Below are 24,707 nucleotides of genomic sequence, written 5' to 3'. Positions count from 1 at the left end.
GCCTTGCAGCTTGATCTCAGACTGCTGTGCTAGCAATCAGCGAGACTCCGTGGGCATAGGACCCTCCGAGCCAGGTGCGGGATACAATCTCCTAGTGTGCCGTTTTCCAGGCCCGTTGGGAAAGCGCAGTATGAGGGTGGGACTGACCCGATTTTCAGGTGCCGTCTGTTACCCCTTTCTTTGACTAGGAAAGGGAACTCCCTGACCCCTTGCGCTTCCCGAGTGAGGCAGTGCCTCACCCTGCTTCGGCTCGCGCACAGTGCGCTTCACCGACTGTCCTGCACCCACTGTTTGGCACTCCCTAGTGAGATGAAACCGGTACCTCAAGCAGAAATGCAGAAATCACCAGTCTTCTGTGTCGCTCGGGCTGGGAGCTGGAGACCGGAGCTGTTCCTATTCGGCCATCTTGGCTCACCAGCTATATTGTCTTTTTGAATGTATCCTTTTGTAAGGCTCTTTTAGTAGTTACCCCTAGGCTTTTAACATATATGCAGAACTTATAGTCAGCTGGTGTTGTCGTTTTTTCCAGTGGAGTAAATTATAGAAATGTTTTCTTCTTCTTTTGTATCACTTTACCCCTTGGATAATATAATTGTATTAATTATTTTTATGCATAAACTAAGAATCATGTAAGTTAGTACTATAATTTTTGCTTCAAGGGAGAGGTTCCAAGATGGCCAAATAGGAACAGCTCCTGTCTGCAGCTCCAAGTGTGAGCAATGCAGAAGACGGGTGATTTCTGCATTTCCAACTGAGCTTTGAAGAGAGTAGTGGTTCTCCCAGCACGGAGTTTGAGATCTGAGAACAGACAGACTGCCTCCTCAAGTGGGTCCCTGACCCCTGGGTAGCCTAACTGGGAGACATCTCCCAGTAGAGGCTGACTGACACCTCATACAGCCAGGTGCACCTCTGAGACGAAGCTTCCAGAGGAAGGATCAGGCAGCAACATTTGACGTTCTGCAATATTTGCTGTTCTGCAGCCTCTGCTGGTGATACCCAGGCAAACAGTGTCTGGAGTGGACCTCCAGCAAACTCCAACAGACCTGCAGCTGAGGGTCCTGACTGTTAGAAGGAAAGCTAACAAACAGAAAGGACATCCACACCAAAACCCCATCTGTACATCACCATCATCAAAGACCAAAGGTAGATAAAACCACCAAGATGGGGAGAAACCAGAGCAGAAAAGCTGAAAATTCTAAAAATCAGAGTGCCTCTTCTCCTCCAAAGGAACGCAGCTCCTCGCCAGCAATGAAACAAAGCTGGACGGAGAATGACTTTGATGAGTTGAGAGAAGAAGGCTTCAGACGATCGGTAATAACAAACTTCTCCAAGCTAAAGGAGGATGTTCAAACCCATCGCAAAGAAGCCAAAAACCTTGAAAAAAGATTAGACAAATGGCTAACTAGAATAAACAGTGTAGAGAAGACCTTAAATGACCTGATGGAGCTGAAAACCATGGCACGAGAAATATGTGACGCATGCACAAGCTTCAGTAGCTGATTTGATCAAGTGGAAAAAAGGGTGTCAGTGATTGAAGATCAGATTAATGAAATGAAGCAAGAAGAGAAGTTTAGAGAAAAAAGAGTAACAAGAAACAAACAAAGCCTCCAAGAAATATGGCACTATGAGAAAAGACCAAATCTGTGTCTGATTGGTGTACCTGAAAGTGACAGGGAGAATGAAACCAAGTTGGAAAACACTCTGCAGGATATTAACCTGGAGAATTTCCCCAACCTAGCAAGACAGGCCAACATTCAAATTCAGGAAATACTCAGAACGCCACAAATATACTCCTCGAGAAGAGCAACTCCAAGACACATAATTGTCAGATACACCAAAGTTGAAATGAAGGAAAAAATATTGAGGGCAGCCAGAGAGAAAGGTCGGGTTACCCACAAAGGGAAGCCCATCAGACTAACAGTGGATCTCTTGGCAGAAACTCTACAAGCCAGAAGAGAGTGGGGGCCAATATTCAACATTCTTAAAGAAAAGATTTTCAACCCAGAATTTCATATCCAGCCAAACTAAGCTTCATAAGTGAAGGAGAAATAAAATCCTTTACAGACAAGCAAATGCTGAGAGATTTTGTCACCACCAGGCCTGCCTTACAAGAGCTCTGGAAGGAAGCACCAAACATGGAAAGGAACAACAGGTACCAGCCACTGCAAAAACATGCCAAATTGTAAAGACCGTCGATGCTAGGAAGAAACTGCATCAACTAACGAGCAAAATAACCAGCTAACATCATAATGACAGGATCAAATTCACACATAACAATATTCACTTTAAATGTAAATGGGCTAAATGCTCCAATTAAAAGACACAGACTGGCAAATTGGATAAAGAGTCAAGACCCATCATTGTGCTGTATTCAGGAGACCCATCTCACGTGCAGAGACACACAGAGGCTCAAAATAAAGGGATGGAGGAAGATTTACCAAGCAAATGGAAAACAAAAAAAAGCAGGGGTTGCAATCCTAGTCTGACAAACAGACTTTAAACCAACAAAGATCAAAAGAGACAAAGAAGGCCATTACATAATGGTAAAGGGATCAATTCAACAAGAAGAGCTAACTATCCTAAATATATATGCACCCAATACAGGAGCACCCAGATTCATAAAGCAAGTCCTTAGAGACCTACAAAGAGATTTAGACTCCCACACAATAATAATGGGAGACTTTAACACCCCACTGTCAACATGAGACAGATCAATGAGACAGAAAGTTAACAAGGATATCCAGGAATTGAACTCAGCTCTGCACCAAGTGGACCGAATAGACATCTACAGAACTCTCCACCCCAAATCAACAGAATATACATTCTTTTCAGCACTACATCACACTTATTCCAAAATTGACCACATAGTTGGAAGTAAAGCACTCCTCAGCAAATGTAAAAGAACAGAGATTACAGCAAACTGTCTCTCAAACCACAGTGCAATCAAACTAGAACTCAGGATTAAGTAAGAAACTCACTCAAAACCGCTCAACTACATGGAAGCTGAACAACCTGCTCCTGAATGACTACTGGGTACATAACAAAATGAAGGCAGAAATAAAGATGTTCTTTGAAACCAATGAGAACAAAGACACAACATACCAGAATCTCTGGGACACATTTAAAGAAGTGTGTAGAGGGAAATTTATAGCACTAAATGCCCACAAGAGAAAGCAGGAAAGTTCTAAAATTGACACCCTAACATCACAATTGAAAGAACTAGAGAAGCAAGAGCAGATACATTCAAAAGCTAGCAGAAGGCAAGAAATAACTTAAGATCAAAGCAGAACTGAAGGAGATAGAGACACAAAAAACCCTTAAAAAAATCAATAAATCCAGGAGCTGGGTTTTTGAAAAGATCAGCAAAATTGATAGACTGCTAGCAAGACTAATAAAGAAGAAAAGAGAGAAGAATCAAATAGATGCAATAAAAAATGATAAGGAGGATATCACCACCTATCCCACAGAAATACAAACTACCATCAGAGAATACTGTAAACACCTCTGTGCAAATAAGCTAGAAAATCTAGAAGAAATGGATAAATTCCTGGACAAATACACTCTCCCAAGACTAAACCAGGAAGAAGTTGAATCCCTGAGTAGACCAATAACAGGTTCTGAAATTGAGGCAATAATTAATAGCCTACCAACCAAAAAAAGTCCAGGACCAGACGGATTCACAGCTGAATTCGACCAGAGGTACAAAGAGGAGCTGGTACCATTCCTTCTGAAACGATTCCAATCAACAGAAAAAGAGGGAATCCTCCCTAATTCATTTTATGAGGTCAACATCATCCTAATACCAAAGCCTGGCAGAGACACAACAAAAAAAGAATTTTAGACCAATATCCCTGATGAACATTGGTGCAAAAATCCTCAATAAAATACTGGCAAACTGAATCCAGCAGCACATCAAAAAGCTTATCCACCATGATCAAGTCGGCTTCATCCCTGGGATGCAAGGCTGGTTCAACATATGCAAATCAATAAACGTAATCCATCACATAAACAGAACCAAAGACAGAATCCACATGGTTATCTCAACAGATGCAGAAAAGTCCTCCGACAAAATTCAGCAGCCCTTCATGCTAAAAGCTCTCAATAAACTAGGTATTGATTGGATGTATTTCAAAATAATAAGAGCTATCTATGACAAACCCACAGCCAATATCATACTGAATGGGCAAAAACTGGAAGCATTCCCTTTGAAAACTGGCACAAGACAGGGATGCCCTCTCTCACCACTCCTATTCAACATAGTGTTGGAAGTTCTGGCCAGGGCAAGCAGGCAAGAGAAAGAAATAAAGGGTATTCAATTAGGAAAAGAGGAAGTCAAATTGTCCCTGTTTGCAGATGACATGATTGTATATCTAGAAAACCCCATCGTCTCAGCCCAAAATCTCCTTAAGCTGATAAGCAACTTCAGCAAAGTCTCAGGATACAAAATCAATGTGCGAAAATCGCAAGCATTCTTTTACACCAATAATAGACAAACAGAGCCAAATCATGAGTGAACTCCCATCACAATTGCTTCAAAGAGAATAAAATACCTAGGAATCCAACTTACAAGGGATATGAAGGACCTCTTCAAGGAGAACTACAAACCACTGCTCAATGAAATAAAAGAGGATACAAACAAATGGAAGAACATTCCATGCTCATGGGTAGGAAGAGTCAATATCGTGAAAATGGCCATACTGCCCAAGGTAATTTATAGATTCAATGCTATCCCCATCATGTGACCAATGACTTTCTCTACAGAATTGGAGAAAACTACTTTAAAGTTCACATGGAACTAAAAAGGAGCCCGCATTGCCGAGAGAATCGTAAGCCAAAAGAACAAAGCTAGAGGCATCATGCTTCCTTATTTCAAACTATACTACAAGTCTACAGTAACCAAGACAGCATGGTACTGTTACCAAAACAGAGATAGAGACCAATGGAACAGAGTAGAGCCCTTGGAAATAATACCACACATCTACAACCATCTGATCTTTGAAACACCTGACAAAAACAAGCAATGGGGAAAAAATTCCCTATTTAATAAATGGTGCTCAGAAAACTGGCTAGCCATATGTAGAAAGCTGAAACTGGATCCCTTCCTTACACCTTTTACAAAAATTAATTCAAGATGGATTAAAGACTTACATGTTAGACCTAAAACCATAAAAACCCTAGAAGAAAACCTAGGCAATACCATTCAGGCCATAGGCATGGGCAAGGACTTCATGTCTAAAACACCAAAAGCAATGGCAACAAAAGCCAAAATTGACAAATGGGATCTAATTAAACTAAAGAGCTTCTGCACAGCAAAAGAAACTACCATCAGAGTGAACAGGCAACCTACAGAATGGGAGAACATTTTTGCAATCTATCCATCTGACAAAGGGCTAATATCCAGAATCTACAAAGAACTTAAATTTACAAGAGAAAATCAAACAACCCCATCAAATAGTGGGCAAAGGCTATGAACAGACACTTCTCAAAAGAAGATACTTATGCAGCCAACAGACACATGAAAAAATGCTCGTCATCACTGGCCATCAGAGAAATGAAATCAAAACCACAATGAGATCCCATCTCACACCAGTTAGAATGGCGATCAGTAAAAAGTCAGGAAGCAACAGATATTGGAGAGGATGTGGAGAAATAGAAACGCTTTTACACTGTTGGTGGGACTGTAAACTAGTTCAACCATTGTTGAAGATGGTGTGGCGATTCCTCAAGGATCTAGAGCTAGAAATACCATTTGACCCAGCCATCCCATTACTGGGCATATACCCAAAGGATTATAAATTATACTACTATAAAGACACATGCACCGGTATGTTTGTTGCAGCACTATTCACGATAGCAAAGACTTGGAACCAACCCAAATATCCATCATTGATAGACTGGATTAAGAAAATATGGCACATATACACCATGGAATGCTATGTAGCCATGAAAGAGGATGAGTTCATGTCCTTTGTAGGGAGATGGATGAAGCTGGAAACCATCACTCTGAGCAAACTATCACAAGGACAGAAAACCAAACCCCGCATCTTCTCACTCATAGGTGGGAATTGAGCAATGAGAACACTTGGACACTGGGTGGGGAACATCACTCACCAGGGCCTGTTGTGGGGTGGGGGAATGGGGGAGGGATAGCATTAGGAGATATACCTAATGTAAATGACGAGTTAACGGGTGCAGCACACCAACATGGTACATGTATACATATGTAACAAACCTGCACATTGTGCACATGTACCCTAGAACTTGAAGTATTAAAAAAAAAAAGAAATAAAAGCCACTTTGCTAAATGGCTGTGAATGGCAAATAATCATGCACAAAGAGAAGTTTTTTCTTTCTCTTTATAAAAAACATAATGTTTGCTTCAACCATCAAACCTAATTAAGAAAATTCAAGAGAAAAATGAAAGTTTATTATATTTGCCCATGGATTTGCTTACATTTTTTGTTTTTTCTTAGTGTAGTTCCACGGTTTTTTGTTTTATCATTTTCTTTCTGCTTAGAGAATTTTCTTTCAGTATTTTTTTTTTAGGGCATTTCTGTTGATGACAAATTCTTTTTGTTTTCCTTCATCTGAAAATGTTTTGATTTGTCTTCCATTCCTGAAATGTATTTTTGGTAGGTATAATATTCTAGATTGACAGTGCTTTTCTTTCAGCATTTGACAAATGTGCCACTTCCTTCTGTCTTCTGTATTTTCATTGAAAATTATAGAAATTTGTATTTTAAATATTTTATACTTATTTTTCAAAAATGTAGAATGTAAAATACACATAACATTTACCATGAGTGACATTTGGTACATGCGTAATGTTTTACAAACATCACCATTATTATGTTCCAAAACATTTTCATTTCCACAAACAGAAACTTCCAAGCCCATTAAGTGGTCATATTTTTTCATCCTCCTGCTCCTGACAACCATTTGACTTCTTTCTGTCTCTGTGTATTTGCCTATTCTGAATATTTCATGTAAATGAAATTATATAATAGGTGTCTTTTGCATCTGGCTTCTTTCATTCAGCATAATGTTTCCTGAGTTCATTCATCTACATTCCTTTTTATGGCTGAATAAGATTTCACTGCACGTATATACCATTCTTTTTTTTATTTATTTTTGATATGGAGTCTTGCTGTGTCTTTCAGGCTGGAGTGCATTGGTGCCATCTCGCCTCACTGCAAACTCTGCCTCCTGGGTTCAAGTGATTCTCCTGTCTCAGCCTCCTGAGTAGCTAGGATTACAGGCATCCGCCACCATGGCCAGCTAATTTTTGTAGTTTTAGTAGGGACAGGATTTCGCCATGTTGGCAAAGCTGGTCTCAAACTCCTGATCTCAGGTGATTTCCCCGCCTTGGCCTCTCAAAGTGCTGAGATTACAGGCATGAGCCACCGTGCCTGGCTGGATATATACCATTCAATAATTTGAACAGCTCATTTATTATCAGTTGGTAGACATCTGGGTTGTAAACAGCTTTTGGCTGTTGTGGCTGGTGCTGCTGTCTTTTATGGTTTTGATGAAAAATTTGCTGATAATTCAAATAGGTTTTTTTCACTATAGGTAAGGTGTTGTTTCTCTCTTGTCAATTTTTTTCTTTGCCCATAGTATTCCAAAGTGACTATGTTGTAACTTGTGTATTTCTTTGGTTTTCTTCCTGCTTGGGATTCATTCAACTTCTTGAATGTGTACGTTTATGTTTTTTTCCAAATTTGGAAAGTTTTGTGTCATTTTTAAAATTTTACATTTCAAATTAGACTATTTTTTAAAGAGTTTTCGGTTTCCAAAACATTGTGCAGAAAGTACAGGGTTCCCCACCCTCACAGTTTTCCTATTATTAATATACTGTATTAGTGTGGAACATTTGTTATAATTGATGAACCACTATTGATACACTATTATTTATTATTTACAGTAAGGTTTACTCTTTGTGTTGTACAGTCCTAAGGGTTTTACAAAATGCACAATGTCATGTAGCTATCATTACAGTACCATACAGAATAGTTTCACCGTCCTAACAATGCCCTTGTGTGCCACCTGTTCATCCTTTCCCACTTCCCCTAGGAACCTTGGCAACAACCGTGTTTTTTACTGTCTCTATGGTTTTGCTTTTTCTAGAATATCATATAGGTGGAGTCATACAGTATGTAGCCTTTCAGATTGATTTCTTTCACTTAGCAATATGCAGTTAATGTTTTCCCCATGTTTTTGTGGCTTTATAGCTCATTTCTTTTTACTGCTGAATCATATTTCATTATATGGATGTCCTACAGTTTGTTTATCCATTCACCTGTTGAAGGACATTGTAGTTACTTCCAAGTCTTGGCATTTATGAAGAAAAATGGTATAAGCTTTTGTATGCAGCTTTTTTTTTTTTTTTGTATGAACATCAACTTTTCAACTCATTTGGGTAAATACCTAGGTGTGTAATTGCTGGATCATATGGTAAGGCTATGTTTCGTTTTGTATGAAACTGCCAGTGTCTTTTAAAGTGACTATACCATTTTGTATTCCTACCAGCAATGAATGAGGTTGAGTCACATCCTCACTAGTATGTCATTATTTTCTTCATGTACTTTTTCAGTGCAACTGTCGCATTGGGCAGTTCTGATACCACCAGAGAAGGCTGACAGAGGGAGTCCTATTAATGCTGGTTAGGGGTGTAAGTCCAGATAATCCAGGCAATCTCCACTGCCACTGTGTGGTGGGAGCTTGTTATTAGCTACTGGAGTAGAAGGTTTTGGGGTCCCTAAACAGTCAGCCACCTCTTACATTACCCCAATGTGGGTTTGAATGCTTCGTTACTGCCTGATGATGGTGAAAGTCTAGTATCTCCAATTGACCTTGCTTGTGTGGGCGGGGATTAGGTCACAGTTTTTTGGGGTGGGGGGCAGAAGGGGGTGCTGTTTGACAGCAGTGTAGTGGTTATTGTTTAAAAGTTTTCTGTCTTAATAGGATGACCTTTTCCTGGTTCTTTGGCTAGAGAGAGCAAGTTTTTGTTGGAGTTTCTTTCTGTCTGTGCCTGTTGGTGTTTCCAGGTTTCCAGCTTCTTCACTTTAAAATAGCCTGATACATATGGCAAAAAGATAAACTAGGGAATTCACCACTATGTTATTTTGTGTCTCCCACATTCCCTAGTTGGTCTGCCTTCTTGTCTCCACCTTTCAGAGTATTTTTTATTTTGGAGATATATATATGTATATATATATTCCAGAGTTTTTAGGTATGCACTAGGTGTTTATTTGGAGAAATACTGAAAAGTATGTTTATTTCATCTTCCCAGAAGTGTATGCCAAGCATGTATATTTTAAAGTTTTTTACTATCAATTGTTTTTTTTAAAACAGATAAACAATAGTCATCATTTAGCTATGGTTACATGCAGTTGCTTTTTGAATCCTTTTTTTAAGTCTCTATATTCTCCCATATTAGGATTTTACATTAGTATATGCTGTCTTTTATTATGAGCCAAAATACAAAACTCATTATTGTAGTCTAATTGCTTATAGCCTTCATTTGGATGATTATTGGTGGTAGTGTGGGCCAAAGAGTATAAAATATATTTAGGCCGTGTGTGTGTGGGTGTGTTTAAGACAGGTTCTTTCTCTGTCACATAGGCTAGAGTATAGTGGTGCTATCATAGCTCACTGTAGCCCCAAACTTCTGGGCTCAAGTCACCCTCCCAAGTAGCTAGGACTACAGGTGTGCACCATCACACCTGGCTAACTTTTTAATTGTTTGTAGAGACAGAGTCTTGCTATGTTGCCCAGACTAGTCATGGAGTCCTGGCCTCTAGCAGTTCTCCCACCTCAGGCTCCTAAAGTGCTGGGATTACAAGCATGAGCCGCCAAACCTGTAAGCCATTCATGTTTTATTTAAAGAGCATTTTATACATCAGGAGATGGGGGCAAAACATTGACTGAAAAACTGATGTGGTTTTTTTTTTTTTTTAAAATACGCTACTTATTCTTTAGGAATTGAAATCAAATTATGGTAAATAACAAAATAGAAACAGTTTTGGAAAGAGTAAAAGAAGACATATTTTAGAAGTTCTAAAATTGATTCACTCCTGTGAATATTAGTGTTAGCTAGAGTCTGAGAATTGTTTTTCTAGCTCAGAGCTAGATAATCTGTAAGTTGTTGGTTAGATGATGATATTCGTTTTGGAGATACATGACAAGTTCTGTACATAATACTATTTCTGGAGAGTGAATTGATGGACCATCTCTAATCTATAACTCTTTTAAAATTAAAATTTAAAGTTTTATTTTTGCAGTGCTAAAGATCACAGTTGTCTCCTGAGGATAGATTTTGATTGCATATGGCCGTGAAATTCCTACCTAATATACTTTGTACAGCTCTGCATACTTAATATGCAAAGTGGTTGCTGTAGCAGGAGATCTACTATGTTTCTGTGCTGAAATCTGATTGCTATTTTTGTACATATGGAATGTTAATCACAATTTATTTTTTCTAACAGGAAATATTTTCTCTTTTACAGGGGATCTTTCCTGCAAATTACATTCACTTGAAAAAGGCAATTGTCAGTAATAGGGGGTGAGTAATTGGCCTTACTAAATTTATTTACAATTTTTATAGGCTACAGAGGAAGATTGTTTTTCGTTTTGGTTCATAATGTAAAATATACAATTGATATGTTTTCCTGGCAAAAATGTACATGCTTTATCATGTAATTTTGAGAGAATAATGTTTTCTTAAAATACAGACAACTTTAATCTGTTTTCTTGTATATGGAAGAAATGACGTTAGCTGTGAATTTTATAAAATCAATTAGGCATGCAGTATGTTTTAAAAAATTATGTACTATTTTGAGCATAGTCATTCATAGGGTAGGAGTTAAATATGTCATTTTGTTTTTACAAAGTGAAAGAGACTTTTAAAATTTTTTATTTGCAAGTTGAAATTGAAAAAGTTTAAAGGTATACCTTAACCATAAGAAGACAATATACAAAACGGTTTGATCACAGATTTTAAAAACAAAGCGATCTGCCTAAAAAGAGACAAGAAATAAATATATCAAAATGCTAACACTTGTTTTTGCATGTTGGGAATATGAATGAGTTTTCAAAAAATTCTTTGTCATGTTTAATAATAAGTATTATAGTTTCGATTTTATTTTTCAAAGTTTATTATTTTAAAACATGAAATTTAGGTACTGTATAATTTGTAACCAAGGTAGCTTCCTAAAGTAGAAATACTGTTCTTGACTGGAGGGTGAGTAAGCATCAGAGTAACCTTCTGGTCAGTTATGGTTCATTCAGGAAAATAGAAACATGAGTCACTTTATGAGGTAGAATTTAATGTGGGCAATTATTTACACACGTTTGAAGAGTGAAAGAACAAAAGAGGAAATACTGATGTAACCCATAGATTATAACTGCATAAAGCGGCCTACACATTAATAATGGTGGAGATACCGAAACCCAGGAACTCAGAAATTAGATCTTGAGATACTGGAGCTCAGAAATTTCAGGAGGGAATATCAAATAGCTACTGTCGGTATGTATAAAGAAGGTGGTAATGAGGCTGTTTTGGGGAATGCCAAAAGCAGCTGGAGGCTGGAACCAATTTTCACTGTGAAAGAAATTGTTTACAGGAACAGCAGGAAACACACCTCTTTACCTTCTTTTCCACAGTATCTTTCTAATGCTCCCAGCTGGCAAAGGAGACAGCAAAACACAGTTTGCGATTGCAGCCTCATGATTAGTCCTTAGAAGAATAGATTTGGAGATGATAGTTATTATTAATTGTCTTGTATGCCTTCCAATATAAAATTTGTGTTGGGGAAATAGTAAGAATATAACTTAGAAGATTCTGATATGAATCCACAACTAGCTTATTTATTTATTTATTTATTTATTTATTTATTTATTTATTATACTTTAGGTTTTAGGGTACATGTGCACAATGTGCAGGTTTGTTACATATGTATCCATGTGCCGTGTTGGTTTGCTGCACCCATTAACTCATCATTTAGCATTAGGTATATCTCCTAATGCTGTCCCTCCCCCCAACCCACAACAGTCCCCGGAGTGTGGTGTTCCCCTTCCTGTGTCCATGAGTTCTCATTGTTCAATTCCCATCTATGAGTGAGAACATGTGGTGTTTGGTTTTTTGTCCTTGCGATAGTTTACTGAGAATGATGATTTCCAGTTTCATCCATGTGCCTACAAAGGACATGAACTCATCATTTTTTATGGCTGCATAGTATTCCATGGTGTATATGTGCCACATTTTCTTAATCCAGTCTATCGTTGTTGGACATTTGGGTTGGTTCCAAGTCTTTGCTATTGTGAATAGTGCCGCAACAAACATGTGTGCATGTGTCTTTATAGCAGCATGATTTATAATCCTTTGGGTATATACCCAGTAATGGGATGGCTGGGTCAAATGGGATTTCTAGTTCTAGATCCCTGAGGAATCGCCACACTGACTTCCACAATGGTTGAACTAGTTTACAGTCCCACCAACAGTATAAAAGTGTTCCTATTTCTCCACATCCTCTCCAGCACCTGTTGTTTCCTGACTTTTGAATGATGGCCATTCTAACTGGTGTGAGATGGTATCTCATTGTCGTTTTGATTTGCATTTCTCTGATGGCCAGTGATGATGAGCATTTTTTCATGTGTTTTTTGGCTGCATAAATGTCTTCTTTTGAGAAGTGTCTGTTTATGTCCTTCGCCCACTTTTTTGATGGAGTTGTTTGTTTTTTTCTTGTAAATTTGTTTGAGTTCATTGTAGATTCTGGCAAAGGGCTAATATCCAGAATCTACAATGAACTCAAACAAATTTACAAGAAAAAAAGCATACTTCTTATTCTTCCCCTTCTCCTTTTACAAAACATGTAAAGCCATAAGGACATAAAAAAGAAAAACAACTTATACATCTCATGTTTATGAACGTTTGCAACAAATAGTCTGCCATCTCAAGTTTATAAGTAAGGACTATCAAAAGTATCAAGCCTGGATAGAAGTGTGGGAAAAGGAAAAGAGAGTATTTCGACTTGGGATTAGCAAAGCATATATTTTGGAAAGTGCTAAAAACATTTTCTGAATGTGAATGGCTTATCATATAATTCAGAAATAATATCCTTCATTTATCAGTAATGAGGCTGATCAGAGCTGAAAGTGGACAGAAGCTGTGAGGGACCAAGGTGAGAAAAGGAGATACAGATAATATCTAGGGATGCAGAAATAGAGTGCCTTAGAAAATACCAGCAAAATCATACACTTTCTGATGATGAGGAACTTATCCTAAGTTCATGAGTCATATGTCCCATTTATGATAGTTATAAAGGACATTGGGGAACACTTTGCTAGGAGAAGAATCCCTACCTGGATTCAGTTTGCCTCAGGAAAGTAGAAGTGATGCGGCTGTACATAAAATTACACACAGAGCAGCCATATTTGCTGGAAGTGGGATATAAATCTTAGAAAGCTATTTGGAATTGACCTCCATATCCAAATGTCCAATAAGTTGATGGTCCAGAATAAGAATTCTAAAATCTGGAGAAAATATTAAAAAACAATTGTCTGCAGGCACTGGAGAACAATTGGTTGGGCAAGATCTTGAGGGGCTATGATCTTTGAAGGAAGGGATGCACACAAGGGGAGCTTCATGTTTACTTTGGCCTTTTTCTCCAGATAATTTTTCATTTTACTGTGTTGTAGTGGAATAGAACCCAACCAGAAAGTAGTAGTCTTTCATGACATCAGCAATTTGGCAGAATAAGAAGTTTCAGCTCTCATCCCCCTACAGAAACACAGATTTAACAATCGTATACCAAGAAAAATACCTTCTAAGAGGTCCAGTATCCAGTGAAGAAGTTGCAGTACTCCAGAGGAGCACAAAACAGAGAGTAGACACATTGAAATGGCTAAGAAGAGCAATTTCACTCTTACCTTTGTCAGTCCCTTCTCCCAGCTGGTTAAGAGAGAATTTGTCCGAGACTGTGACTCTTCCAGTGGGGCAAAGAAAAAGAGGACTGTACATCAAACATCTTTAACATTTGTGGGTGCTGCTTGAAAGACCTTTTTCTATCCCACTCACCCAGAGTGCTGGAGTAGCCAGTATAATTTAAACATGCGGGGGAAGCTAAGAACAAAGAAAAGGAGTGAGAGGCTCACTGCAGCTAGCTTGCCTCTGCAAGATTGGGAAAAGTGCACAACCCTAAGATTTCTGCAGGAGGGAGGATGAGGAGTGGGAGCAATATCCCATCATTTCAATGCATCACTCTAGAGAAAAGTGGAGGGCAGGCAATTGTGGCCAGTAGAGCTCTGCAGGTTTGGGAGAAGATGCATATCTGTGAGTCTTCTCCCTCAGAAGGGAAAGAGAAGAATGAAGCATACATCCTGGAATTTTAAGAGTACTGCCTTAGGGAAAAGAGATGGGCAGCTTACTGTGGCCATCATTTCTTTGTGAGATTGGGAGAAGGCACAGAACCCTGAGACTCTCAGGATGGATGGAGGAATGAAGTGCGTACATTCATAGAAAAGATTTGAGAGGTTCCCAGAATCTGAGTTGGGCTGATTGGTGAGGGTGTTTGTCTATTGAAGTCAGTCCGTAAAGACTGGGAGAAGTGGTTGTTTCTTCAAATGTGCAGGCCCCAAAGCAAAGCTGCAAGGAAGATGAAGAATCAGGAATACATGACACAATCAAAGGAACAAAATAAATATTCAATAACAGACCCTAAAGAAAAGGAGTTCTATGAATTGCCCTCAAGACAACTCAAAATAATAGTCTTAAAGATTACTTAACTAAATGAGTTACAAGAGAATACAGACAACTAAATTAAATGAGGAAAATGAAAAGTGAAAATAATGAGAATACCAACAAAGAGATAGAAACCATAAGAAAGCAAAGAACCAAACAAATTCTGGAGCTGAAGAATACAATAGGTAATATGAAAATTCTATAGAGAACTTCAACAGCATTCTTGATCAAATAGAGGAGCGAGTCATCTTGAAGATAGGTCATTTGAAATGATCCATTCAGAGAATCAAAAAGGAAAAAGAGTGAAGAAATCCTGAGAAACTAATGGGATACCATCAAGCAAACCAATATGCTCAATATGGAATTATCAGAAGGGGGACAGGAGAGAGAGGAAGAGAGAGAGCAAGGAAAAGAAAGGAGCAGGAAACTTATTTAAAGAAGCAATGGCTGAAAACTTCTCAAATCTGGGGAGGGAAATGAACATTGATCCTTGAAGTCCAAACAACCCCTTTAAGATGTTCATGTTCTTTGTAGGGACATGGATGAAGCTGGAAGCCATCATTCTCAGCACAGTATCACAAGGACAAAAAACCAAACGCCGCATGTTCTCACTCATAGGTGGGAATTGAATAATGAGAACATTTGGACACAGGAAGGGGAACATCACACACCGGGGCCTCTCGTTTGGTAAGGGGAGGGGGGAGGGGCGAGAGATAGCATTAGGAGATATACCTAATGTAAATGACGAGTTAATGGGTGCAGCACACCAACATGGCACTTGTATACCTATGTAACAAACCTGCACGTTGTGCACACGTACACTAGAACTTAAAGTATAATAAAAAAAGAATCCAAAGAAATCCATGCTGAGATGCATTGTGGTCAAATTGCCCAAAGTCAAAGAGAATTTTGAAAGTAGCAAGATGAAAAGGACTTGTCTTATATAAGAGAGCCTCCCTAAATCTGCTGTCAGCAGATTTCTCAGCCAAAACCTTGTAGGCCAGAAGGGAGCAGGATGATATATTCAAAATACTGAAGGAAACAAAAAACCCTGTCAACCAGTACCCAGCAAAACTGTCCTTCAGAAATGAAGTAGAGAGAAAGGCTTTCCCAGATAGGACTGAGGGTGTTCATCACCACTAGATCTGCCTTATAAAAAATGCTAAAAGGAGTTCTTTAATGTGAAACAAAATGATGCTGTACAGCAACATGAAAGCATACAAAAGTATACAATTCACAGGCAAAGGCAAATACATACACATATACAGAATATTTGAATACTGTAAAGACAGTATATAAATAATTTTAGTATAAGTTAAAAGTATTAAGAATAACTATACAAAACTTGTTAGTAGATGCACAATATAAAATATGTAAATTGTGTCACCAACAATAAAACATTTGTTGAGAATTAAAATTGTCAGGTTTTTGTTCTTGATTTTTTTTTTTTTACAGCATGCAAATCTTTTAAGTTTAGCAAATCTTAATTACTTTTAAGGGAACTGTGAATAATGATTGGTTCTGTTTACATAGTTGGTTAATTAAGCTTTATTCTTATATATTCTTCCCATCTGTTAGGTCACACAATTCTTAAGTGTTAAAACAATGTTCTGTTGAATTCTAAGTCTCCCAGCTGTATTTGACTATTTGGTCACAATTCCAAATTGTTATTCTGACTGCTAAGTGATTTACTTTCAAAGTATTGCTCCAGTAATGTTAAAGATGTAGTTTCTACCACTTCTTCTTCAATTAAAGGAAATTTTAATGGCTTTTTTTCTTTATCAATTGGGATAAAACCCTCAAACAAAAAACATCAGAAATGAATCACATAAAAGAGTAATCTTAGTTTTTATTTCAGCATCCATATGAAATGCTTAGTGACCTTATTTCCCCCCCCCCTTATTTTTTTAGAACTTTGAAAAACTCTTTTTTTCCTTCAACTTTTATTTTAACTTCCAGGGTACATGTCCATCATGTGCAGGTTTGTTATATAGATAAACGTGTGCCATGGTGGTTTGCTGCACAGATCACCCATCACCTACATATTAAGCCCAGCATTCATTAGCTATTCTTCTTCTCCTTTTTTTTAAAGGAAATTATATTTATTCAGGAATGAGCATTGCAATGGCAGTACACAGGCCATCATAAACTGTGTACCCATGTGCATGCTCAGGGAGGTAAGGGGATACAAAGATTTCTTTTTTAAATTTTTTGATTATGCTTTAAGTTCTGGGATACATGTGCAGAATGTGCAGGTTTGCTACATAGGTATACGTGTGCCATGGTGATTTGTTGCGCCCATCAACCCGTCATCTACATTAGGTATTTCTCCTAATGCTATCCCTCCCCTAGCTCCCCAACTCCTGACAGGTCCCAGTGTGTGATGCTTCTCTCTTCATGTCCATGTGTTCTCATTGTTTAACTCCCACTTATGAGTGAGAACATGTGGTGTTTGGTCTTCTGTTCCTGTGTTAGTTTGCTGAGAATTATGGTTTCCAGCTTCATCTACGTCCTTGCAAAGGACATAAACTCATCCCTTTTTTATGGCTGCATAGTATTCCATGGTGTGTATGTGCCACATTTTCTTTATCAAGTCTATCATTGAAGGGCATTTGGGTTGGTTGGTTCCAAGTTTTTGCTATTCTGAACAGTGCTGCAATAAACATACCCATGCATGTGTCTCTATAGTAGAATGATTTATAATCCTTTGGGTATATACCCAGTAATGGGATTGCCGGGTCAATTTGTGTTTCTGGTTCTAGATCCTTGAGGAATCACCACACTGTCTTCCACAATGGTTGAATTAATTTACTCTCCCACGAACAGTGTAAAAGTGTTCCTATTGCTCCACATCCTCTCCAGCATCTGTTGTTTCCTGACTTTTTAATGATTGCCATTCTAACTGGCGTGAGATGGTATTTCATTGTGGTTTTGATTTGCATTTATCTAATGATCAGTGATGATGAGCTTTTTTTCATGTGTTTGTTGGCCACATAAATGTCTTCTTTTGAGAAGTGTCTGTTCATCTCCTTTGCCCACTTTTTGATGGAGTTGTTTTTTTCTTATAAATTTGTTTAATCTTTGTAGATTCTGGATATTAGCCCTTTGTCAGATGGAGAGATTGCAAACATTTTCTCCCATTCTGTAGGTTGCCTTTTCACTCTGATGATAGTTTCTTTTGCTGTGCAGAAGCTTTTTAGTTTAATTAGACACCATTTGTCAATTTCAGCTTTTGTTGCCATTGCTTTTGGTGTTTTAGTCATGAAATCTTTGTCCATGCCTCTGCCCTGAATGGTATTGCCTAGGTTTTTTTCTAGAGTTTTTTATGGTTTTAGGTCTTACGTTTAAGTCTTTAATCCATCTTGAGTTAATATTTGTATAAGGTTCTGTAAGGAAGGGGTCCAGTTTCAGTTTTCTGCATATGGCTAGCTGGTTTTACCAACACCGTTTATTAAGTAGGGAATCCTTTCGCTATTGCTTGTTTTTGTCAGGTTTGTCAAAGATCAGATGGTTGTAGACATGTGGTGTTATTTCTGAGGCCTCTGTTCTGTTCCATTGGTCTATATATCTGTTTTGTACTAGTACCTTGCTGTTTTGGTTAATGTAGCCTTGTAGTATAGTTTGAAGTCAGGTAGGGTGATGCCTCCAGCTTTGTTCTTTTGGCTTAGGATCGTTTTGGCTATACGGGCTCTTTTTTGGTTCCATAGGAAATTTAAAGTAGTTTTTTTCTAAACTGTGAAGAAAGTCAGTGGTAGCTTGATGGGGATAGCATTGACTCTATAAATTACTTTGGGCAGTATGGCCATTTTCATGATATTGATACTTCCTATCCATGAACATGGAATATTTTTCCATTTGTTTGTGTCCTCTCTGATTTCCTTGAGCAGTGGTTTGTAGTTCCACTTGAAGAGGTCCTTCACATCCCTCATGAGTTGTATTCCTACGTATTTTATTCTCTTTGTAGCAATTTTGAATGGGAGTTCACTCATGATTTGGCTCTCTGTTTGTCTATTATTGGTGTATAAGAATGCTTGTGATTTTTGCACATTGATTATGTATCCTGAGAGTTTGCTGAAGTTGCTTATCAGCTTAAGGAGATTTTGGGCTGAGACGATGGGGTTTTTCTAAATATACAATCATGTCATCTGCAAACAGAGACAATTTGATTTCCTCTCTTCCTATTTGAATACCCTTTATTTCTTTCTCTTTCCTGATTGCCCTGGCCAGAACTTCCAACACTGTGTTAAATAGGAGTGGTGAGAGAGGGCATCCTTGTCTTGTGCCAGTTTTCAAAAGGAATGCTTCCAGCTTTTGCCCATTCAATATGACATTGGCTGTGGGTTCATAAATAGCTCTTATTATTTTGAGATACGTTCAATTGGTATAGTTTATTGAGTGTTTTTAGCCTGAAGCGCTGCTGAATTTTGTCGAAGGCCTTTTTTTTGCATCTATTGAGATAATCATGTGGTTTTTATCATTGGTTCTGTTTATGTGATGGATTATATTTATTGATTTGTGTATGTTGAACCAGGCTTGCATCCCAGGGATGAAGCCGACTTGATCGTGGTGGATAAGTTTTTGACGTGCTGGATTCGGTTTGCCAGTATTTTATTGAGGATTTTCACATCGATGTTCATCAGGTATATTGGCCTAAAATTTTCTCTTTTTGTTGTGTCTCTGCCAGGTTTTGGTATCAGGATGATGCCGGCCTCATAAAATGAGTTAGGGAGGAGTCACTCTTTTTCAGTTTTTTGGAATAGTTTTTAGAAGGAATGGTACCAGCTCCTCTTTGTACCCCTGATGTAATTTGGCTGTGAATCTGTCTGGTCCTGGGCTTTTATTGGTTGGTAGGCTATTAATTACTGCCTCCATTTCATAACTTGTTTTTGGCCTCTTCAGGGATTCGACTTCTTCCTGATTTAGTCTTGGGAGGGTGTATGTGTCCAGGAATTTATCCATTTCTTCTAGATTTTCTAGTTTATTTGCATAGAGGTGTTTATAGTATTCTCTGATGGTAGTTTGTATTTCTGTGGGATCAGTGGTGATATCCCCTTTATCACACTTTATTGGGTCTATTGGGTTCTTCTCTCTTTTCTTCTTTATTAGTCTGGCTAGCGGTCTACCTATTTTGTTAATCTTTTCAAAAAACCAGTTCCTGGATTTGATATTTTGAAGAGTTTTTTATGTCTCTATCTCCTTCAGTTCTGCTCTGATCTTAGTTATTTCTTGTCTTCTGCTAGCTTTTGAATTTGTTTGCTCTTGCTTCTGCAGTTCTTTTAATTTTGATGTTAGGGTGTCAATTTTAGATCTTTCCTGTTTTCTCTTGTGGGCATTTAGTGCTATAAATTCCCCTCTACACACTTCTTTAAATGTGTCCCAGAGATTCTGGTATGTTGTGTCTTTGTTCTTTTTGGTTTCAAAGAACATCTTTATTTCTGCCTTCATTTCATTACTTACCCAGTAGTCATTCAGGAGCAAGTTGTTCAGTTTCCATGTAGTTGTGCAGTTTTGAGTGAGTTTCTCAATCCTGAGTTCCAATTTGATTGCACTGTGGTCTGAGAGACTGTTATGATTTCCATTCTTTTGCATTTGCTGAGGAGTGTTTTACTTCCAATTATGTGATCGATTTCAGAATAAGTGCGATGTAGTGCTGAGAGGAATGTATATTCTGTTGATTTGGGATGAAGAGTTCTGTAAATGTCTGTTAGGTCCTCTTGGTCCAGAGCTGAGTTGAAGTCCTGAATATCCTTGTTAATTTTCTGTCTCGTTGATCTGTCTAATATTGACAGTGGGGTGTTAAAGTCTCCCACTGTTATTGTGTGGGATTCTGTCTCTTTGTAGGTCTCTAAGAACTTGCTTTATGAATCTGGGTGCTCTTGTATTGGGTGCATATATATTTAGGATAGTTAGCTCTTCTTGTTGTATTGATCTCTTTACCATTATGTAATGCCCTTCTTTGTCTTTTTTTATCTTTCTTGGTTTAAAGTCTTTTTTATCAGAGACTAGGATTGCAACCTCTGTTTTTTTTGCTTTCCATTTGCTTGGTAAATATTCCTTCATCCCTTTATTTTGAGCCTATGTGTGTCTCTGCACGTGAGATGGGTCTCCTGAATACAGCATACTGATGGGTCTTGACTCTTTGTCCAGTTTGCCAGTCTGTGTCTTTTAATTGGGGCATTTAGCCCATTTACATTTAAAGTGAATATTGTTATGTGTGAATTTGATCCTGTCATTATGATGCTAGCTGGTTATTTTGCCCGTTACTTGATGCAGTTTCTTCGTAGTGTTGATGGTCTTTACAATTTGGTGTGTTCTTGCAATGGCTGGTACCAGTTTTTCCTTTCCATATTTAGTGCTTCCTTCTGGAGCTCTTGTAAGGCAGGCCTGGTGGTGACAAAATCTCTCAGTAGTTGCTTGTCTGTAAAGGATTTTATTTCTCTTTCACTTATGAAGCTTAGTTTGGCTGGATGTGAAAATCTGGGTTGCAAATTCTTTTCTTTAAGAATGTTGAACATTGCCCCCCTACCCCCTACTTTCTTCTGGCTTGTAGGGTTTCTGCTGTTAGTCTGATAGGCTTCCCGTTGTGGGTAACCTGACCTTTCTCTCTGGCTGCTCTTAACATTTTTTCCTTCATTTCAACCTTGGTAAATCTGTCTTGGGGTTACTCTTCTCAAGGAGTATCTTTGTGGTGGTCTCCGTATTTCCTGAATTTGAATGTTGGCCTGTCTTGCTAGGTTGGGGAAAAGTTCTCCTGGATAATATCCTGAAGAGTGTTTTACAGCTTGGTTCCATTCTCACCGTCACTTTCAGGTACACCAATCAAATGTAGGTTTGGTCTTTTCACATAGTCCCATATTTCTTGGAGGCTTTTTTCATTTCTTTTCATTCTTTATTCTCTTATCTTGTCTTCTCACTTAATTTCATTAAGTTGATCTTCAATCTCTGATACCCCTTCTTCCACTTGATTGGTTCGGCTATTGATACTTGTGTATGCTTCACGAAGTTCTTGTGCTGTGTTTTTTAGTTCCATGAGGTCATTTATGTTCTTCTTTAAACCAGTTATGCTGGTTAGCAATTCTTCTAACCTTTTTTCAAGGTTCTTAGCTTCCTTGCATTGGGTTGGAACATGCTCCTTTAGTTTGGAGGAGTTTGTTATTACCCACCTTCTAAAGCCTACTTCTGTCAATTTGTCATACTCATTCTCCATCCAGTTTTGTTCCCTTGGCGAGGAGTTGTGATCCTTTGGAGGAGAAGAGGCATTCTGATTTTTGGAATTTTCAGCCTTTTTGTGCTGGTTTTTCCTCATCTTCATGGATTTATCTACCTTTGGTCTTTGATGTTGGTGACCTTCAGATGGGGTTTCTGTGTGGACCTCCTTTTTGCTAATGTTGATGCTATTCCTTTCTGTTTGTTAGTTTTCCTTCTAACAGTCAGGCCCCTCTGCTGCAGGTCTGCCGGAGTTTGCAGGAGGTCCACTTCAGACCCTGCCCCTGTTTGCCTGGGTATCACCAGCGGAGGCTGCAGAACAGCAAAGATTGCTGCCTGTTCCTTCCTCTAAAAGCTTTGTCCCAGAGGGGCACCCACCAGATGCCAGCCAGAGCTCTCTGGTACAAGGTGTCTGTCAGGTGTCTGTTGGGAGGTATCTCCTAGTCAGGAGGCACGGGGATAAGGGACCCACCTGAGGAGGCAATCTATCCCTTAGCAGAGCTTGAGCAATGTGCTGGGAGATTCACTCCTCTCTTGAGAACTGACAGGCTGGAACATTTAAGTCTGCTGATGCAGTGCCCCCTGCTGCCCCTTCCCCCAGGTGCTCTGTCCCAGGGAGATGGGAGTTTGATCTATAAGCCTCTGAATGGGGCTGCTGCCTTTCTTTTAGAGATGCCCTGCGCAGAGAGGAGGAATCCTGTGAGGCAGTCTGGCTACAGTGGCTTTGCTGAACTATAGTGGGCTCCTCCCAGTTCGAAATTCCTGATGGCTTTGTTTACACTGTGAAGGGAAAACTGCCTACTCAAGCCTTAGTAATGGCAGACGCCCCTCCCCCCACCAAGGTCAAGTGTCCCAGGTCAACTTCAGACTGGTGTGCTGGCAGCAAGAATTTCAAGACAGTGGACCTTAGCTTGCTTGGCTCCATGGGAATGTGATCCACTGAGCTAGACCACTCGGCTCTCTGGCTTCACCCCCCTTTCCAGGGTAGTGAATGGTTCTGTCTTGCTGACATTCCAGGCACCACTGGAGTGTGAAAAAATATCCTGCAGCTAGCTCAGTGTCTGCCCAAATGGTCACCTAGTTTTGTGCTTGAAACCCACGTCCCTGGTGGTGTAGGCACCCGAGGGAATCTCCTGGTGTGCTGATTGTGAAGACCATGGGAAAAGCATAGTAACTGGGCTAGAGTGCACTGTTCCTCAAGGCACAGTCCCTCATGGCTACCCTTGGCTAGGGGAGGGAATTCCCTGACCTCTTGCTCTTCCCGGGTGAGGCGACAACTTACCCTGCTTCAGCTCACCCTCTGTGGGATGCACCCACTGTCTAACCAGTCCCAATGAGATGAGCCGTGTACCTCACTTGGAAATGTTGAAATCATCCACCTTATGCACTGATGTCGCTGGGAGCTGCAGACCGGAGCTGTTCCTATTCAGCCATCTTGCCATAAAGAAAGAAAGCAGCTATTCTTGATTCTCTCTCTCCCACCACCCCCCTGACAGGCCCCAGTATGTCTTGTTGGCTCCTTGTATGTCTCCTTTTGGGAAATGTCTGTTCATGTCATTTGCCCACTTTTTAGTGTGGTTGTTTTTTTTCTTTTAAATTTGTTTAAGTTCCTTGTAGATTCTGTCTCCCATTCTGTAGGTTGTCTGTTCACTCTGATGATAGTTTCTTTTGCTGTGCTGAAGCTCTTTAGTTTAATTAGATCCCATCTGTCAGTTTTTGCTTTTGTTGCAATTGCTTTTGGCATTTTTGTCATGAAATCTTTGCCTGTGCCTATGTCCTGAATAATATTGCCTAAGTATTCTTCTAGGGTTTTTTATAGTGTTGGGTTTTGCATTTAAGTCTTTAATCCATCTTGAGTTAATTTTTGTGTAAGATGTAAGGGTCCAGTTTCAATTTTCTGCATATGGCTAGCCAGTTCTCCCAGCACCATTTATTAAATAGGGAATCCTTTCCCCATTGCTTGCTTTTGTCAGGTTTGTCAAAGATCAGATGGCTATAGATGTTCAGTCTTATTTTTGAGTTATCTGTTCTGTTCCATTGGTCTGTGTGTCTGTTTTTGTACCAGTACCATGCTGTTTTGGTTACTTGAGCCTTGTAGTATAGTTTGAAGTTGGATAGTGATGCCTGCAGCCTTGTTCTTTTTCCTTAGGATTATCTTGGCTATTTGGACTCTTTTTGTTTCATAGGAATTTTAAAGTAGTTTCTTCTAATTCTGTGAAGAATGTCAATGATAGGTTTATGGGAATAGAACTGAATCTGTAAATTACTTTGGGCAGTATGGCCATTTTCACAATATTGATTCTTCCTATCCATGAGCATGGCATATTGTTCCATTTGTGTTCTCTCTGATTTCCTTAAGCAGTGGTTTGTAGTTCTCCCTGAAGAGGTCCTACACCTGTCTGGTTAGTGGTATTTCTAGATATTTTATTCTCTTTATAGCAGTTGTGAATGAGAGTTCATTCATGATTTGGCCCTTTGCTTGCCTGTTGTTGGTGTATAGGAATGCTATCGATTTTTGTACCGTTGACTTTATCCTGAGACTTTGCCGATGTGGTCTATCTGCTTAAGAAGCTTTTGGGTTGAGATGATGGGATTTTCTAGATATGGGATCACGTTATCTGCAAACAAAGGTAATTTGACTTCCTCTCTTCCTATTTGAATATTTTATTTCTCTTGCCTGACTGCCCTGACCAGAACTTCCAATGCTATGTTGAATAGGAGTGGTGAGAGAGGGCATCCTTTTCTTGTCCTAGTTTTCAAA

General features: G+C 39.0%; 1 protein-coding gene across 4 annotated transcripts in view; it reads left to right on the top strand.

The window, feature by feature from the left end:
• The window catches only part of DOCK3 (dedicator of cytokinesis 3), a 649,329-nt gene that overhangs the window by 180,069 nt on the left and 444,553 nt on the right, over nt 1–24,707 (top strand). For all 4 annotated transcript variants that reach the window (XM_032161429.2, XM_032161424.2, XM_058442283.1 and 1 more), the window contains exon 4: nt 10,509–10,564. In XM_032161429.2, the coding sequence (XP_032017320.1) occupies nt 10,509–10,564 (56 nt within the window). The remainder of the gene's footprint in view (nt 1–10,508; nt 10,565–24,707) is intronic.

The sequence above is a fragment of the Hylobates moloch genome, unplaced genomic scaffold (assembly GCF_009828535.3).
Source record: "Hylobates moloch isolate HMO894 unplaced genomic scaffold, HMol_V3 SCAFFOLD_8, whole genome shotgun sequence".
NCBI lineage: Eukaryota > Metazoa > Chordata > Mammalia > Primates > Hylobatidae > Hylobates > Hylobates moloch.
The sequence above is the reverse complement of the archived record's forward strand: the minus strand, read 5'-3'. Positions and strand labels throughout refer to the sequence as shown.